The sequence below is a fragment of the Eretmochelys imbricata genome, chromosome 3, assembly GCF_965152235.1.
Source record: "Eretmochelys imbricata isolate rEreImb1 chromosome 3, rEreImb1.hap1, whole genome shotgun sequence".
NCBI classification, from domain to species: domain Eukaryota; kingdom Metazoa; phylum Chordata; order Testudines; family Cheloniidae; genus Eretmochelys; species Eretmochelys imbricata.
In genome coordinates, this window is record NC_135574.1 from 10685568 (window position 1) to 10705556 (window position 19989).

A 19989-nucleotide genomic window follows, 5' to 3' on the forward strand; every position below is an offset into this window, starting at 1 on the left:
TGATCGAACCGGGGAGATGGCAGTTGGGTTCAGGCAGTTGGTCCAGCAGCAGGATCAGGGCCAGGGAGGGGTCTCTGCAGGGCGCAGAGCAGGGAGGGAGCTCGCCAGGATACACACAGGTAACACAAGGTGATGGGATACAATAAGCGACAGCGGCGGTGCCAGGCACAGGGACCATCACAGCGACTGTGCCATCCCTACATGGAAACTGGGCTTCTGAGGGCTGGCGCTGGGTCGTCAGAGCAGTTTATCGGTATAGGAGTCGGGAACAGCAGTGGGAATTGGGTAGAAGGATAATGTATCTGTATAGGGGCGGGAAAAAGCACAGGGTGATGGGGCAGTGCCCGGGGGGGGGGGCAGTGCCTGGGCAGTGGGGGTGGTGTCTGGTGGGGGTGGGGCAGTGTTGGGCGTGGCTGTATGTGGCGGGGGGGGGCATGTCATGTGGGGAGACAGTGACAGGCAGTGGGGCCAGGGCAGTGGGGCAGTTGGGATGTGGGGGGGGTCCCTGTCTGGTGGGGGCAGTGTCAGGCAGAGGGACTGGTGAGGACTTATTTGGCTGGGGGAGCGATGAGGCAGTTGGGGTGAGGGGGGTCAATGTTTGATGGGGGCAGTGTGGGGCAGTGGGGGTGGGGCAGTTGGGATGTGGGGGAGGTCCCTGTCTGGTGGGGGCAGTGTCAGGCAGTGGGGCCAGGGCAGTGTCTGGCAGGGCAGGCGCCGTCAGGCAGAGGGGCTGGTGAGGATGTATGTGGCTGGGGGCGCGAAGAGGCAGTTGGGGTGGGGTGGGGTCAATGTCTGGCAGGGGGCAGTGTCGGGCAGGGGGTGCAATGGGTGCGGGGCAGTGTTTGGCAGGGAGCACAATGGGGCAGTTGGGGTCAATGGGGCAGTGTCAGGCAGTGGGGGCAGGGCAGTGGGGCAGTTAAGATGTGGGGGGGGGGGGTCCCTGTCTGGTGGGGGCAGTGTCAGGAAGTGGGGCCGGGACAGTGTCTTGCAGGGCAGGAGGTGCTGCCCCTGGGGTGGGTTTTGCTCAGGCCGTTGGATGCCCCCTCCCCCCCAGGGTCCCTGGGGGGCCGCACACAGGGCTGGACCCTACAGCCTCTCTGACTCCGAAATGAGCTGCAGCCCCTTTGAGCATCCGGTAGAAATTCTATGCCCATGTCACTTGTCCCCAGGTGCGCGCGGCTGCCCATGGAGCGGGTGGGGAAGTGGCTGGGCCGCCCCCGGGAGCTCTACAACCTGCTGTGGTTTAAGATGGGCGGCGGCACGGCGGTGATGCCCCCGCTGGACCAGGTGAGCAGAGTGGGCGGGGTGTGGGCTGAGGGTGCTGGCCACGGGGCATCTCGTCTGACCCGTGAAACCAGTGTCCAGCCTTGATACTGTCTTGTTAACAAGTACATGCCTACAGATGTTTGGTGCTCCCAGCTAGCCCTGTGGCAGTGTGCCGAACGCTATCTCCCTGAAGTGGAGGCCTTAGTGGGACTACATGGGGCTCTTGCTGCTTGAGGGCAACACTATTGTTCCCAGACCAAAGTTTTATCGAATGTTTCCAGCTGAATGGAAAAGGTCTTGACATGTGCCAGCTGGCCAAGGCAAGACCCTGACCTGGAGTCTGTGGCGCAGTATTTATTGTGAGGTCAGAGTGAAGGGCACTGGATCAAGGTAAGACAATGGGTGGAGGGACACAAAGTTAATCTTCAGTCAGCAGTTAATTTCACATAGGGCCATGGTAACAGCTACTGAAGTCCAACCCTGCTCCTATTGAATTCTGTGCCAAAACTCCCACTGACTTCAGTGGGAACAGGTCACTTCTTTCTGGGGCAGGATCAGACTCAAGTCCTAGAGGTGAAAGACTCCGTCACCACTGTACTTATCCCATGAATCACCCGCAGTAAAGCTGGCTGTACTGGCTAAGACACCGATCCTGCGAGTCACCCTGACTGGATGCAGAGGTCTGCCTGGGCACCGTGAGTTGCTGGAGCAGTGGCGTATGTAGCCTGGACGACACTACAAAGTTAGGGCCACCTAAGCCACCTTGCATTGACCTAGTTGGGCATGTGTCTACACTTAAATTTGTCTCCCGCCAATGTAAGTGCCCCATTACAGTGACACAGTAGCACCATCTCCCCGAGTGGCACTGAGCCAGGGTCGATATACCAATGTTGACAGAGCATGAGTGTAGACATTGCATGACTTATGTCAACCCTAACAGCCCTCCAGCAGCTGTCCCACAATGCCAGACACTGACTGCTCTGGTCACAGTTGTGAACTCTACTGCCGTCAGGTCACAGAGACTGGAAGGCCCCCCTCTCCTTTAAAAAGAAAAGGAGGACTTGTGGCACCTTGGAGACTAACACATTTATTTGAGCATAAGCTACAGCTCACTTCATCGGATGCATCTAAGGTGCCGCAAGTCCTCCTTTTCTTTTTGCGGATACAGACTAACATGGCTGCTACTCTGAAACCTCTCCTTTAAAGTTACACGAATTTTTGAAATGCCTTTTCCTCATGGTCCAGCTCGGCAAGCACACCTAGCAGCTCTCCCTTGTTGTGTGCCACTGCCCAGCTGACCGTGCCGGCTACACACTCCAGACGCGCTCTGGCTGGGAGTGGACAGGAGATACTGGATCTCCTGGGCCTGCGGGGAGAAGAGGCTGTGCAGACACAACTCCAGACCAGCCAGAGAAAGGTGGACATCTATGAGCATATTACACGGGGGATGCAGAAGAAGGGATACTGTCGTGTCTCCCACTGAATCAATTCTTCTTATGGCTCTGCAAATCCCAGAGGATCATGCCCCTTGTGCTTGTAACGCCTGTGACAAAAGTGCAGCGCTGTGCAGGCTCTATGCTTCGTCAGAGATGGCAGACCAGGAGAAGGGCAATGCGGGTTTGTGGGATTTTAAAAAAAGGGGGGGGAATTATGCGATAGAGATGACATTATGGAATGGAGACAGTGGCACACTGGGAAGTTGACCCCTTGCTCCCGTCACCCCTGGTTTCTGCTCCATCATGCATTGCCAACACTTCCCAAAGGGCGGTGGGCTGGAGGTGGAGAGTTGCACACTGATATACCTACCCATGGCGCACTGCACTCACAAGTGCTCCTGGTGAGTATCCGCAGCGCCAACGCAAGGAGCCAAGTATGTGTAACTCCTGGGTGTGGGGTCTGTTCCCTCTAGTGATTAGGGGTATAGAACGGCTGCTGTATGAGTCTGCTACGTCCCTAGGGCCATGTGGCTTTTAGCTCATGCAGTAGAGACCCGTGCATTTAGCTCCAGAGGTCCCAGGTTCAATCCCGCCTGCTGACAACCAGGGTTTGTTGGTGTTACATATGCACAACCACAAGCAATATACTAACTGCGGCAGCTGTACGCCGATGTAACTTGTGTCAGTCAAAGTTTGCCATGTAGCTGTGGCTTAAGACCCAGGTCCTGCAAGTTGATCTATGTGGGTGTGATCAGTGAGTGACAATGGGGCTCAGTGCGAACAGATGTTGTCTGTTTTGCAGCCCAATGGGGCACACCAGTGTTGATCAGCTAGTAGGACTGAGGCATCACTTTGTGTTCCCAAGCTGGTGACTGCTAGCAGTCACTGTTCAGAAGGATGGTAAGTGCCATTTTGAATCAACTATTTTCACATTGATACAACATTAGTGAGGCAAGTCATTCCACTTGGAGAAAACACTTTCAAAATATGTCCCCCCTCTCCCTCCAAACAATCTCTATTACAGTTAGGGCTCATCATCTCCCCTGGGTTTAATTATCCCGTTTCCAGCTGAGATGAGATGGGGAATGGTCTGTCTAAAAATATGGATGGATATAGGGAATTCAATATGGAAAGATCCCTCTTGGTCTGAAAGTTTTTGTATTATAAAATTCTCTGTTGGTTCAATAAAAGATACTAAACCAACACTTTCACTTTATATCATGCTCCTGTCTAAAAAATGTTTTACCTATTTAGCATTACAAGTGATACCAAAGAGTACTGTAACAGACAGAGATCAGAGGAAAACCCATTTATTCTGGGGGTTTCCTCCCTAGCTGTGCTCATTGCGTATGACAGCATTTCATATCAAGTTACTGTAACCCGGACACCTCCAGGGTGTGGTGCTCTGTCCTATCTAGTGGCACCGAGACCACTTAGAGAGAGATTATGAATCTGCTCTACAGCCTTAGCTAGCAGCCAGCTGGCTTTTAGCTCGTGCGGTAGAAGCTCATGCACTAACCTCCAGAGATCCCAGGTTCAATCCTGCCTACTGACAACCGGGATTTGTTGATGTTACATTACTTTCAGCATTTCTCCTGCATTAGCCAATCAGTTTGCCCCTGTTTGTACTGTGCTTCCACATGAGGTTAGGGGAGTGAAAAATACAGGGAAAAGAAGGAAAATGTGAATGTGAAACCATAAAGCACCAGAGCCCAGGAAAGTGTAGTACATGGAACTAATTTAAACTTAAAAAATCAACTAGATTTCATAATGACTGTGTTCTTTTCTTAGCGATGCATGTTTATATTCCATAAAGCCTTGCAGTGCACTAGTGGACAGGCAAATAACTAGCCTATAGATTTTAAATCAATATTTACCATCTAGCAGTACAGAGAAGGTGCTATGCATTGAACATATGTATTGAGGTTGCAAGACATCCTGGTAGGTGACACCACGGGGACCATTTCACATAGAGTTAAGTCACGGGTTGCTCCAGGGTGCATGGAATTGATGGGAAGGGACTCTTCTTGGGGGCCCAGTATCAATGGTTGGGGTTCAGTGTCTCTGGGGCACACAGGGTTAGCAGATGGGTGCTCCCTCTAGGCCCCCCGGAGCTCTGCTAGGAGGCACAGCAGACCGTGCTGTTCCCCCTGTGGGAGGGTGGCCAAGGGCGGTGGGGTTTCCGGCGGGTGTTCCCCCTTGCCACTGGGCCGGCTCTGGAGGGGCAGCCGGCTTTTGCACCAAGGCTTCCCCTCTGGGATCTGCCTGGCCTTGCCCACTTCCAGCAGCCCGTGTCCCCTCTGCTCTGCCCACAGGATGCGCTCAGCGACAGACTCAAGATCTGCTACCGGTACCTGAACCAGACCAGCCGGAGCTTCGCTGCTGTCATCCAGGCCCTGGATGGGGAGCTGCGGTGAGTGCCCACAGCGGGGAGCTGGACATGAGGGAGTTCATAGGCATAGGCTGTGCTGCAGGGGCCAGTCACTTCCTCACCTTAACATCATAGGAAAGGGTTAATTAAGCAAGTTCCATGCAGTGGGAGTGGCTGGGGACATTGGACATGGGAAGGTCACTAGGGCAACTGTGCTGGCCAGGACAGGGTTAATGTAAATATATCCATACCAGGGGAGCACCTAGCTTAGCTGGTCCGTAGAGGGTTAACAAGTAGAGGGTTATGCAAGCAGCAAGAGCCCAGCAGAAGCACCTGGCTGAGTGGGAGTGGGGGGGGGGGGGTTAATCAAGTGTCCTGGCCATAAATAGGCGTTGTCAGTGGGAGATAGGTACCTGACAAGCTTTGGAGCCTGGTGGCATTTTCAAAAGTGCCTATCTGCATCATTAGGAGCCTAAATACCTTTGAAAATCTGGCCCCACGGTCTTCATGTTGGTAGAATTTTGAGATCTCGTCCTTTCACTCTGGGGTTTTATTCATAGATTGGAAGAAGAAAACAGCTTTCCTGTTTTTTCAACTCTGGCTTGGTTTCTCCTCTTCGAATGATCTGGTCCAAATGAAGAAAATACCCTCTCTGCACCTTCTAGCTAAACTGAAATCAAAAGTAACTAAGATTTGGTCTACACTAAAAAGTTAGGTCGACCCGGCAACATCACTGAGGGTTGTCAAAAATCCACCCCCTAGAGTGGTGTAGTTAAGCCGACCTAACCCCCAGTGTAGACCGCAGAAGAATTCTTCCTCAACCTAGCTACTGCCACTTGGGGAGGTGGATTACCTACCCTGACAGGAGAACCCCTCCTGTCGGCGTAGGTAGTGTCTACACTGAAGCAGTACAGCAAATGCTGCTGTGGCATTTCAGATTTAGACAAGCCCTAAGGCAAAATCTTTTCTGCACAATAGAAACTGATTGTACTTACTGAATACCATGATTCGCTCCATTGTAAAGACTGAACATAATATAGACACTGACTTATCTATTCCTTTTCTAATGGTTCTGAACATTCTGTTAGCTTTTCTGACTGCCACTGTGCATTGATCAGATGTTTTCAGAGAACTCCAAGAGCTCTTTCTTGAGTGGTAAGAGCTAATTAAGACACCATCATTTTGTATGTAGAGTTGGGATTATGTTTTCCAGGATGCATTACCTTGCATTAATCAAGACTTAATTTCATCTGCCATTTTGTTACTCACTCACCCAGTTTTGTGAGATCCCTTTGTAATTCTTCTCAGCAATTTTGTATCATCTGCAAACTCTGCCCCTCACTGTTTACCCGCTTTTCCCCAGATCACTTATGAATATTTTGAACAGCACTGGTCCCTGTACAGATCCCTGGAGGACACTGCTATTTATCTCTCTCCATTCTGAAAACTGACCATTTATCCTATCCTTTGTTTCCTATCTTTTCACCAGTTACTGATCCATGAGAGGACCTTCCCTCTTATCCCATAACTGATTACTTTGCTTAAGAGCCTTTTAGTGAGGGACCTAGTCAAAGGATTTCTGAAAGTCTAAGAACACTATATCCACTGGATGACCCTTGTCCACATATTTGTTGATGCCCTGTCAAAGAATTCTAGTAGATTGGTGAGACACGATTTTCCTTTTACAAAAGCCATGTTGACTCTTCCCCAACAAATCGCATTCATCTATGTGTCTGATAATTCCATTCTTTACTATAGTTTCAACCAATTTGTCTGGTACTGAAGGAAGGCTTACCAGCTAGTAACTGCAAGGATCACCTCTGGAGCCCTTTAAATAAAATTGGTGTCACATTAGCTATCCACCAGTCATCTGGTACAGAAGCTGATTTAAGTGATAGGTTATGTACCACAGTTAGTAGTTCTGCAATTTCATATCTGAGTTCCTTCAGAACTCTTGAGTGAATACCATCTGCTCCTGATGGCTTGTAACTGTTTAACTGATCAATTTGTTCCAAAACTTCCTCTACTGATACCTCAGTCTGGGACTGTTCCTCACATTTGCCACCTAAAAAGAATGGCTCAAGGTGTGGGAATCTCCCTCATATCCTCTGCAGTGAAGATCGATGCAAAGAATTAATTTAGCTTCTCTGCAATGGCCTGGTATTCCTTGAGTGCACCTTTAGCACCTTGATAGTCCAGTGTTCCACTGATTGTTTGGCAGGTTTCCTGCTTGTCATGTACTTAATTTTGTTTTTTATTAGTTTTTGAATGTTTTGTTAGTTGCTCTTCAAATTCTTTTTTGGCTTGCCTAATTATACATTGACACTTGACATGCCAGAATTTATGCTCCTTTCTATTTTCTTCAGTCGGATTTGACCTCAGATTTTTAAAGAATGCCTTGTTGATTCGAACCTTCTTTTTTATTCTGTTTAGCTCTGGTGGGACTTTTTTGATCCTTGTACTATTTTTTTAAAATTTGGGGTATATATTTAATTTGAGCTTCTATTATGATGTTTTTAAATGTTTCCATGCAGCTTGCAGGCATTTCACTCGTGACTGTTCCTTTTAATTTCTGTTTAACTAGCCTCCTCAGTTTTGTGCAGCTCCCCCTTTTGAAGTAAAATGCTAATGTGTTGGGCTTCTTTGGTATTTTCCGTCTCACAAGGATGTTAACTTTAATTATATTATGGTCACTATTACTGAGCGGTTCAGCTATATTCACTTCTTGGACCAATCCTGTGCTCCATTTGGGACTAAATCAAGAATTGCCTTTCCCCTTGTGGGTTCCAGGACTAGCTGCACCAAGAAGCAGTCATTAAAAATGTCTAGAAATTTTATCTCTGCATCCTGTCCTGAGGTGACATGTACCCAGTCAATATGGGGATAATTGAAATCCCCCATTATTGCTGGGATGTCTGTTTAATCCACCATTAATATTGAGTTTTCTATTTTTATAGCCTTTCTGATCTTTCTGAGCATTTCACAGTCACCATAACCAGTCTAGTCAGGTGGTCTGCAGAATATTCCTAATACACTGTTATTATTCAAGCATAGAGTTTCTATCCAGAGAGATTCTATGGTACAATTTGATTCTTTAAAGATTTTTACTATACTTTGTTTCCTTTCACACATAGTGCCAATCCCCCACCAGCACAACCTACGCTGTCATTCCTATATATTTTGTACACTGGTATTACTGTGTGCCATTTTTTTCACAGTTCCACCAAGTTTCTGTGATTCTTATTATATCAATATCCTCATTTAATATCGGGCAGTCAAGTTCACCCGTCTTAGTATTCAGACTTCTTGCATTTGTATAAGAGCACTTTTAAAATCTGTCCCTTTTTAGTTGTTGGCCTTCATCTGATGTAATTGAACGGGACTCTTTTTCATTTGACTGTTTTTCTTCAGCTTCCACGTGTACTTTATCAACTTGTATCCTCTCCTATTTACTAGGTGTAATGGTGTGGCAGTCACTTCTCACGAGTGCCCCCTTCTGGTCAGGTGTGTCTGGAGTCTTTAAACAGTCCGGGCCCTGGTTTCAGGTTGTACCCGCAGGGCTTCCTAGCTGGAGACAATGGTTTTGCCCTTTCTCCAGCTGGGCCACTAAGTAGTTCAGAGCCCCTTCTGGGGGGTTCTCGCTGTCCAGTTGTAGGCCCGCCCACTGCTCCCACTGTCCCAACCCAGGAACCCTAAGAATAGCAGCCACATGCTGCCATGTCCCTTTAGCAAAACTGCCCTCAATTCCCTGGGCTACTTCCCCTTGGCCTCAGCCTTCACCAAAGCTTCAACCTTACCTGATGGGGTCTAAATTAGCTGTTACCACTCAACAAAGAGATCTTGGAGTCATTGTGGATAGTTCCCTGAAAATATCCACTCAATGTGCCACGGCAGTCAAAAAAGCGAACAGAATGTTGGGAATCATTAAGAAAGGGATAAATAAGAAGACAGAAAATATCCTATTGCCTCTATATAAATCCATAGCACGCCCACACCTTGAATACTGCGTGCAGATGTGGTCGCCCCATCTCAAAAAAGATATATTGGAATTGGAAAAGGTTCAGAGAAGGGCAACAAAAATGATTAGGGGTATAGAACGGTTGCCGTATGAGGAGAGATTAATAGGACTTTTCAGCTTGGAAAAGAGATGACAAAGGGGGATAGAGGTCTATAAAATCATGACTGGTGTGGAGAAAGTAAATAAGGAAGTGTTATTTACTCCTTCTCATGCCACAAGAACTAGGGGCCACCAAATGAAATTAAAAGGCAGCAGGTTTAAAACAAACAAAAGGAAGTATTTTTTCACACAATGCACAGTCAACCTGTGGAACTCCTTGCCAGATGATGTTGTGAAGGCCAAGACTATAAAAGGGTTCAAAAAAGAAATAGATAAATTTGTGGAGGCTAGGTCCATCAGTGGCTATTAGCCACGATGGGAATGGTGTTCCTAGCCGCTGTTTGCCAAAAGCTGGGAATGGGTGACAGGGGATGGACCACTTGATGATTAGCTGTTTTGTTCATTCCCTCTGGGCACCTGGCACTGGCCACTGTCAGAAGACAGGATACTGGGCTACATGGATCTTTGGTCTGACCCAGTATGGCCATTCTTATGTTCTTATGACAGAATATAGCTGGACTTCAGCAAGGCTTTTGACACAGTCCCACAAAACATTCTGATAAATAAGATGGAGAAATGTGGGCTTGGCAGAACTACCATTAAATTGATACATAATTGGTTAAACAAACACAAAGAAAGAATAACTATTAATGGCATGATGTTGGATTGGAGGTAGGTCCCAAGTGGGGTTCCACAGAGATCTGTTCTGGGACTGATGTTGTTGAACATCTTTATTAATGACCTGGATGTAGGAATAGAGAGCGTACTGACCAAATTTGCAGATGACACAAAACGGGGTCAGGGGGTTGCCAACGCTTTGGAGGATAGAACTACAATTCAGTGGGATCTTGATAAATTGGAGAACTGGGCTATAGACAACAAAATGAAATTCAACAAAGACAAATGCAAGGTGCTACACTTACAGAAGCAAAACCAAATGCACAAATACACAAGAGGGATAACTGGCTTAGCAGCAGCACTGCTGAGAAGGATCTGGGAGTTGTGGTGGATCACAGCCTCAACATGAGTCAGCAATGTGATGCTGTTGCAAAAAAAGCAAATACATTTTAGGTTGCATTAACAGAGAAATAGGCAAGTTACAGGAGGTGATAGTACCACTCTACTCGGCACTGGTCAGACCTCAGCTGGAGTACTGTGTCCAGTTTTGGTCACCGCTATATAGAAAGGATGTAGAGAAACTGGAAAGGATCCAGAGGTGAGGGACCAAGGTGATCAGAAGGATGGAATGCAAACCATACGAGCAAAGGCTGAAGGAACTAGGTATGTTTAGTTTGGAAAAGATGAGGTTAAGGGGGATATGATAGCGGTCTTCAAATACTTGAAAGGCTGCCATAAAAAAGATGGACAAAAGTTGTTCTCTCCTGCCACAGAGGGCAGGACCGTAGGCAATGGGGTCAAACTATAGCATAGCAGATTTAGATTAAATCTCAGGAAAAACTTCCTAACTATAAGAACAGCAGGACAATGGAACAGACTGCCGAGGGAAGTTGTGAAAGCTCCTTCATGGGAGGTTTTCAAAAGGAGGCTGGATAGCCATCTGTCTTGGATGGTTTAGACACAACAAACCCTCCATCGTGGCAGGGGGTTAGACTAACTTTTTGATCCTATGATTCTACCTCTCTGCCTCCCTTAGCTCCTCCAGTTCAGCCACTCTGGTGTCCAGAGCCCATACTCAGTCTCTGAGGGCCTTGAGCTTCTTTCACTGAATGCACACATATGTCACCTGCCCACAAGGCAGGTAATCATACATGCGGCACTGGGTGCAATAAATTGGATAGCCCCCACTTTGTTGCTGGACTGTTTAATTTGAGAAAGTCTGTTACAAAAGCCATGTGATAATTTTAAAATACTTTTCAGAGTAATAGGGAATCCCAAGTAATAGGGAATCCTTTTCTCCCTCCGTAGTCATGCTGTGTGCATATTGTACCTGGTTCTCCGAGCTCTGGACACTGTAGAAGATGATATGACCATCAGTTTAGAAACCAAGGTCCCAATGTTGCATGACTTCCACTCCTATCTGTATCAGCTGGACTGGAGATACATGGAGAGCAAGGAGAAGTATAAGCAAGTGCTTGAGGACTTTCCAACGGTGAGCCATTAGTTTCCATGTTTCAAACTATAATATAACCCATATGTTGACGAGTACAGGTATCCACTTCAAACATCTTTGCAACTTGGTACGTAGGAATTGCCAGATGACTGAAGACATGGTTATTGGCAATGCCTGCTGGAGTGTCACCGGGTTTGCTGTTGGAATATATACGAATCAGAGATGTCAAAAACAACTTATTTGTAACTTTAAACTGCCCTAGAATTTCAGGCACTTCCCAGCTTTGATACTGAGGACTATGTTTTAGAGGCCCCAAATCATATCCATTCACATACCTACGGTCATGTACATTTCACTGCAGTTGTGCGTAATTGTGGTGATTTAGGGGGTCTACACACTTGCACATGTGACTGCATTCAAAATTGGGGGAAAACTACATGCTGATAAACTTTGCATGTGTGCAAGTGAGGGTCACCCTCTGAAAACTTGGCTCTAAAAATTATATGTTCCCTTGGGTGTTGAAAAAGCAGATGAGCTTCAAACTGTGAAATGACGGACTTGGTAATTCTTGCTCTCCGTGTCAATAGACCTCAGGTGTGACATGCCCTGCCCCCTGGAAGGAAGGGGAATGATAGCAACTCGCTCTGTGACCTCCTGATGCCCAGTTTATGGAGGGAGTTACCTTGGTGGAGGCTTTGGAGAATATGTTACTTACTTACAAGAGTCTTGAGGAACTTGTTCTACTTAGTTTATCAAAGAGAAGGTTAAGACTCTAGTGGAGAGCTCTTTAATCTAGCAGACAAAGGCATAACAAGATCCAGTGACTGAAAGGTACAGCTAGACACATTCAGACTGGAAATAAGATGCGCCTTTGAACAGTGAGGGAAATTACCCATCGGGGCAAGGTAACCAGGGATGTGGTGGATTCTCTGTCACCAGAAGTCTTTAAATTGATACTTTCTTAAAGGTATGGTCTAGTTCAACCAGGAGTTACAGAGCTCAATGATGGAATTGCTGTGTGAAAATTTCTGGCCTGTGTTATGCAGCAGGTCGGACCAGATGATCCTAGTGGTCCTTTCTAGCCATACATCTATGAAATATTAAAAGAAAACTACAATCATAGAGAAAGGCACAGTACCAAGGATAGACCTGAAGAATAGTGCTATAAGGAGGCTCTTTCAGCTGTCAGAAGAGGAGGTTTATGTGAATTGATAGAGAGAAAGGCTGATGCAAGGTGAATAGAGGATTCGGGGAGTGGAGAAAAGAAAGAGATGAGGTCTGGAAGATAAAGACCCAGGCCATGGATTGCTTTAAGAACAAGGAGGGCAGCTTTGAACTAGCTCTGGAATACATAAAGAGCTGTGGGAGCAGTTTGAGGCTAGGAGTGATGTGAGCATGCTGCTTTGCCTGGGAGAAAGGCATCCAGTGGCAATCCACACATGCTGACATCTGGGGAGATGGGCCTTGGGGACGATATAGCGAGCCGAGCTTCAAAAGAACACTGGAAATCTTTTCTTTTCACTGTTCCCATCAGCTTACCTGCTGTTCACTTGCTGGGACTCTTCCCACAGAGTTTATTGTTGTAAGCAAGCATTCACAAAATCCCAAGTGGTGCTACCCAAGGTTATATTGTCTTCATGAAGATACAAATTGCATCTGAGCTGTGGCCAAAGATCAGAGGAATTTTTGTTTAAGAACTTGCTGAATCTTTGTTTATTGCTGAGTGGCTTGAATCTGCTTCCATTGAAGCCAGTGCGGAATTTTGCCAATCCCTTCAGTGGGGAGCAGTATAAAACCCCATTAAGCTGTAACCTATTATTCTCTTAGTCTGTTAATGAATGCCAAATTCTGCTTCACTTTCAGCACTATGTATATTTCCTTGTGGTTTCTGTTGTAGATCTCCTTCGAGTTCAGGAACCTGGCAAAGGTGTATCGAGATATGATTGCAGATATTTGTCACAAGATGGGAGCTGGTATGGCAGAGTTCTTGCAAAAGAAGGTTGATTCCCTGCAAGAGTGGGATAAGGTAAGTGAATCTGTAAGTGAGCATGGAGAGAGCATGCTCAGAGCAACACCCACAGTCCCTGCTGGAGGCCTGGCATTCTGCACTTGCTGCAGATCGTTACAGTTTCTTCTCCCCTGGGACTGGTGATGCTCACCCAGTCGTAGACAGGTACCCAAAATGAGCAAAGGACAAAGTGTTAACTCAGAGTCTTGCTACTTGGGCAGCCTCCTTCGATGTGAATGTAAAGAGTTATCTTAGCAATGAGATCTCTATGTAAATTTCACTAGGCATCAAAAAGCTACTGTATGTTGTTACTGACCCTTGTGAATGACAGTGTTTGTAAATGTCCACAAAAGAGCCTTGAAGGGATGGTGTCCCTAGCCTCTGTTTGCCAGAAGCTGGGAATGGGCAACAGGGGATGGATCACTTGATGATGACCTGTTCTGTTCATTCCCTCTGGGGCACCTGGCACTGGCCACTGTCGGAAGACAGGATACAGGGCTAGATGGACCTTTGGTCTGACCCAGTAGGGCCATTCTTATGTTCTTATGATGCTGTTTTGGAGCTCTTTGACTAGAATCAGCTATTGAAGCAGCTGCTCTCCTATAGGTCTTTCATCTGGAAAGTGGAAGCCCTCAGCTGCTAACAGCTGTGGATGACACATTTGCTATTTTTCCTGAGTGGAGCAGTGCTCTGGTGGTAGAATCCATGCTGCAGAACCATATTCCTGGGGTCGGGATGTTGGCTGTCAAGCACGGGCATGAAGAGACATGCTTAGGAATGCTCAGCCCATGTAACTCTGAATTCAGAGGCAAAATCAAATACCACTGACATAGTCATCAAAACAAGAAAAGGCGCACACGGCACACGCAATAACCTACAGGTGTCATTTTGATGTAGCCATTTGGACTAGGGCATATAGATCGATAAACATTTTTTCCCCTCTCCAAACCTTGCAGTATTGTCACTACGTTGTTGGGTTGGTGGGCATTGGCCTTTCTCGTCTGTTCTCTGCGCTGGAGCTAGAAGACCCTATCATAGGACAGGACACAGAGCTTGCAAATTCCATGGGCGTCTTCATTGAGAAAACCATCATCATCCGTGATTATCTGGAGGACCAGTTGGCAGGAAGAGAATTCTGGCCCAGAGAGGTAAAGGAAACCAGCCCTTTTTAAGATGGAACTTCTGCTAGATACGGCTCATTAGGAAGTGTTAGCGTTGTGATTCAGACAGCTCATCTGAAGGGGACAGGACTGAAGATACTGGTACTGCTTTGATGCAGTTTAGTCAGAACTAGTTGGGAGACTCATTTCACAGAATTCACTTTCAGTTCCTATTCTGATATAGAAGATCTCTGGGCTTTTTCAAAAAAAAACTTGCCCAAGTCTGTTTGCATGGAGTTAGGCCAACACTTCTGCCCTAGAGCTCTGAGCAGTCACATTTAGCCGTGTGTGTGTCCCACAGGGGCTAAACTCTATTGCTAACATTGATAAATTTGTATACTAGTAACTGTCATATGAAGGGATGGCAAGTGCATGGTTCACATCCAAACATCTCATTAATGTGTCCATTAAAGCAAAACTCAGAGGAGAAGCTGGAACGTCTGCGGTGTTTTTGTCTCCCTGTGATCATGGAGCAAAGCTGTGATCTAGGAGACCAGGCTTATTGTCCTTGGTCATGCACCTGTTCAGCAGAGGGTTTAGAGAAACCTCTACTGTCAGAGAACACCCAGTATGCTATTGCTGTGCTCCATGCACCAGCACCATTGGCAGGATATGACATCACTGTTGTAATAAGTGTGTAAGTGCATTGTAGAATCAGAGGCATGGATGTTCAGCTTCAGAGCTCCCACCTGGGTCAAATTCTTCTCAGCAGAGTGGGATCCAAATGCCTTTGTTTTGTGTCTGTCTAGAAATTCACCACTTTGGTAGGACTCTCTTCTAGAAGTTAGTCTCTGTATCCCAGTAGGTCTCATGGAGAGGGGCCCTGTAATGGGGCTGAATGGAATTGGAGGCTAGAGTAATCTCGAGTGTTTTAAAGGTCCTTTTTCTGACTGCAACAAGGTCTGATTATGAGAATGAGGTGACGTTCAGTAATAAGATTTTTGTTTGATACGGGCCCCCTTTGAATATGAATGTCTGAAAAGTGCTAACTGCTGAGTGGTGTTACTATGTACTGTCGGTATTCCCAGGTTTGGAGCAGGTATGCCAAGAAGCTGTCGGATCTCGCCAAGCCAGAGAACATTGATGTGGCTGTCCGGTGTATGAATGAACTGATCACAAATGCTTTACACCATATCCCTCATGTCCTCACCTACTTATCTAGACTGAAAACCCAAAGTGTCTTCAACTTCTGCGCTATTCCACAGGTAGGTTAACATTTGCAGATGTTTTAAACAGGATCTTCTAGCTGCTTCATCCTCTCCCTTGGAACTGGATGTCCTTTGAGGTCTATGCATAGTGTTTAATAGTAGCATTATTTAATAACGGTACATAAATAAATTCAATTTGGAACATTTTGAGTGTTTGCCTCGTCCTGAGAAACTGTGTCCTTTCCGCAAGGGAATGGCTCTGCTTTTGGATATGGTGTGGGAAGTTGGAAATGGTTGCTGCCAGATGAATGTAAATAAACAGGACTCTCTTTTCTCCTAAACTAAGACAATCCTACACAGTTAATGAAAATATTAGGAACCTTTCTGTTCTCTGTCTTCCTTGTCTTTGCTTTAGTCATCCATTGTGAGCAGTGCTTCTTTAGAAATCATTTCTCTATTCTCTGCTTTAAGCTAAGCTCTGCCTTTTATACCATGGGTGATTTGCCATCGATTTCAAATGGAGCCAGGATTTCATCCCATGTGCACAGCTTACAGCACAGAGTAAATGCTGTTTTTGTCATTTCTCCCTAGGTGATGGCCATCGCCACTCTGGCGGCCTGTTACAATAACAAACAGGTGTTTAGGGGGGTGGTGAAGATTCGGAAAGGACAAGCTGTCACTTTAATGATGGATGCCACGAACATACAGGCTGTCAAGTCTATAATGTACCAGTATGTGGAAGAGGTGGGTTGGATCGCTTGCTTTGAATGACTAACTTTCAAATGTAGATGTTCCTCTTTCCTCCTCAGGTCTATGCAGTTAAGGCTAAGCTGGGGGTACCACTGTAACCCTCTGTTTCAGCCATTTAGTAACTTTAATTTTCTTTTGGCCAAAATTGCTGAAGATCTAGAAACGAGCATAGCATGAAACAGCTTGAAATAGTAAAGTCTGGAATGCAGCTGTTTTCCTTGGTGCTTTAGATTCTCTGGCCTCACTCATTTGTGTCTCAGGTTTCATTCAGATTTTATACATACTGTAGCATAATGCAACACCAATATTACACAGTTGTATGCAATAGTATAACATGGGTGCTACAATTTGTGTAAACACCCCATATTTGTTTGTCTAAATACTGTACAGTTTCCTCGTGAGTCAACTTAATGGGGAATTGCACAGTTCCTGTCTGGAAAGTTTTTGTATCTTTCCAGAGCATCATGGAGAACAAAAGGCCTTTAATTGCTATGACTGTGCAAATTAGCCGATATGTAGGGCAAAACTTTGGTGGCTTGACTCACCTATTTCTAAAACTGTCATCTCACAGAGCCACAGTCCCTTAATGCAGGTACCCCTCCAGTCAATGGGACTTCTCAGAAGTGCACTGGATGCTATACAAAAATAAAGACATGGTCCTCATCTCTAAGGAGCTGGTGAGAAGCTGACGGCCCCACTGGCATCAATTACCATTGAAAACCAGGCCACCAAATTCTGATTAAACAAAATGGTTCTTGCAAGAAGACTGCTCAGGGGATGTCTCATAGCCATGGGCAGGGCCACTGTAGAACACTGCTAGCTACGCTTGGGCCTATGGTTGTTCCTAGCAACATTCTGTCATGTTTCCCCTGGACCGTGCAGATGGGAACTCTCTGAAAATTGTCTGAGAACGGTATTGTGAGCTCATGCAAGGGAGTACCTTGGCCCTGTTAAAATCAGAGCTAACTGGTTCACAGACAGTTCTTGTTGGCAAGATGCAAATGCTGTCCCTGAATTAGATGCCACTTTGTAGTGGTTGTATGACCTCCGAGTAGCTCTGGGCTGAGCTGACTTAACCATATTAATAACAGGGCTTATGATGGGCTACAAAATGTTTAGACCCGTGGCCCAGTTTTTCAAGGGTACTTATGTTCCTAAATCCCTCTGAAACCAATGGGATTTAGGCTCCTAAATATATTTTTAAAATCCCAGTGCAGGCGGTGTTAGCAAGGACTTCCAAGCAGGAACTGTTACTTAGTTTTAAACAATAGACTTCTGCACACGGCTGAAGGTGCCCTACCGCAGAAACAGCAAGTCCAACCAATTTCCAGCAGCATTAAAAGCCGATAAGCCTCGTTCAGACTAATGGCTCAAACGCCATTGCGGACTGACTCCTAAAGAGTATGGGCTAAAACAGAGTTCAGCTGTGAGCACAGTTCTCAGACAAAACGTTCCCAGGGAAATGGGGCTTGAATCTTGCTAAGCTGGTGCCATTCTGATCTCAATGCAGCTTTCAAACTAGGCAGTTTCCCATTCCTGGGGAGTATTGTTCTGTTTGGATATCCATGGCATCACTGCAATGATACAGCTCCTGTGCGGGAGGTCCCGTTTCACATTTGAGGGCTACTAGATGGTGTGTTGTTCTCATGGTTATTTCGTAATCTTGCATGGGCTTTTTTTCTCTCTTCAGATCTATCGGAAGATCCCAAGTGCTGACCCATCTTCTAACAAGACCCAGCGGATCATCGTCTCTATCCAGACACTGTGTTTGCCCAGTGGCACGGTGGTATCCCATAACCATTACTCCCCCATCTACCTCTCGTGCACCGTGCTTCTGGCAGTGCTGAGTTGGCAGTATCTGAGTGCGATGTCAGAGGCGTTGGAGGAGGATGTACAGGCCAATGAGAACTGAGGGTTGGTTGGGAGAGTGAAGGCAGTGGTTGGGTAATGTTGGGAAGGGGTTCATGTCCCTTTCCTATTGGGTCTGCTGCCCTGTGGGATTCCAGAGTGGCATGAGCCCTTGAAGCTGTGAATGGGAAGGTGCTGGTTGACCTGCAGCTATTGGGTGTATTGCAGCCACTAGCTGGTAGCTGGCAGCGGGAGTTGGATGTTTTCGTTGTTCGGATGAACAGGTTACGAATGTGACAGTTGGAGTCTCTTTGTGGGAAACGATGTTTTACCTGAATTCTGACTGTGCTATTTTTAAATAGAAATCCAGATTGCCTCCCTTGCTTTTGATTGCCTCCTTTGATTTTGACACCCTTTACCAATGCAAGGCTATGTGACATCAGTGTTTGTGGTTTTCCTCTCTCCTCTTCCTGTGCTTCATATTCTTATCCCACTGTGTTCAATGCTCAGCAATTGTAGCGGTTCCAACTTGCATCATTGGGCTTGGAAGCTAACCTTTCCTAAGACTGAGGAACTCTTCAGTACGCGGGGAGGAATCTGTTTTCTGACCCCTTGTCTAAAAAGGCGGTGGCCTTCCACGACAGTGATGAGTGGGTGCGTGCTGTGCATCCCATCCTTGTACTACAGATTGCAGGGAGAGAGACTAGGTTGTGCCGCAGAGCTGTCTGGATGCAGGAAAGCTGAGCTCTTTATGCCATCTGGCCATAACACCTCGTCTGCCACTTTTAAATACCACCCCCCATCACCACCAAAATAAAGGATCCCCAGCAAGAAAATTTAACACCTTGGGGAAATTTATTCCCCACTTGACTTACCCATACCTGCTCACCAGGGTCACTTAAGCCCCTTCCCTGGCTTTAAGAGAAGGAGAACTGCAAGTGAGCATTACCACCCAAACTATGCCACCTTCAAATCCACATTGCACCCGAAACACAGGAGCTATGGGCACAGTTATCTGATCTCAATTTACATCGGACCAGAATGACCTGAAGAAAGCAACACCCATCGGTGTCAAACTACTAGAGATCTTCTGTGCTTTTAAATCTACAAACTTCATGATTCAGCACAGGGGCAAGTGCCTATTGACCAGAACACACTGGCTTCCTCGAAACAATAAACAAAATGTGGGGATTTCTCGCCCTGCCTGGCTTCTTTCCTCTGATATTCCACTGCCCTGTTTTCCCTCTCCCTGCATCCTTTCCTCCTTGCTTCCCCCCCATTTCACTTTTAACTCTTACTGCTAAATATGAGTTAACAGTGTAACACTGTTGCAAAAAAAAGCAAACATCATTCTAGGATGTAGTAGCAGGAGTGTTGTCAGCAAGACACGAGAAGTAATTTTTCCTCTCTTCTCTGCACTGGCTGATTAGGCCTCAGCTGGAGTATTGTGTCCAGTTCTGGGTGCCACATTTCAGGAAAGATCTAGACAAACCAGAGAAAGTCCAGAGAAAAGCAACAAAAATGATTAAAGATCTAGAACAGTGGTTCTCAAACTTATTTGATCGCACCTCCCTTCTTTGTGTCTGCAGTAATTCCTACCCCCCTTCCAGCCATACAAGTATATATACCCATAAAAAAAGTCAACATTCAATGCTCACTAAATATTAAAACCAGTAAGGCATTGATTCAAACAAAGCCAACAATCCATTGTAACAAGAGCAAAAAAACAAACTGCGACTGCGGTACAATCTTACAATGAAATGTGCACACCGCGTTGTAGCAAAGGGATTAACGTACAGAAGGCAACGACTTTG

At 46.3% G+C, this 19989-nt stretch overlaps 1 protein-coding gene across 1 annotated transcript; it reads left to right on the plus strand.

The window, feature by feature from the left end:
- The first annotated feature begins 1185 nt into the window (after positions 1 to 1185).
- On the plus strand, positions 1186 to 18239 carry LOC144261933 (squalene synthase-like). The gene is made up of 8 exons (XM_077811509.1): positions 1186 to 1287; positions 5018 to 5115; positions 11117 to 11300; positions 13159 to 13287; positions 14226 to 14417; positions 15458 to 15634; positions 16169 to 16321; positions 18018 to 18239. Exons 1-8 carry the CDS (start codon positions 1186 to 1188, stop codon positions 18237 to 18239), a joined length of 1257 nt encoding a protein of 418 aa, XP_077667635.1.
- The last annotated feature ends 1750 nt before the right edge of the window (positions 18240 to 19989 follow it).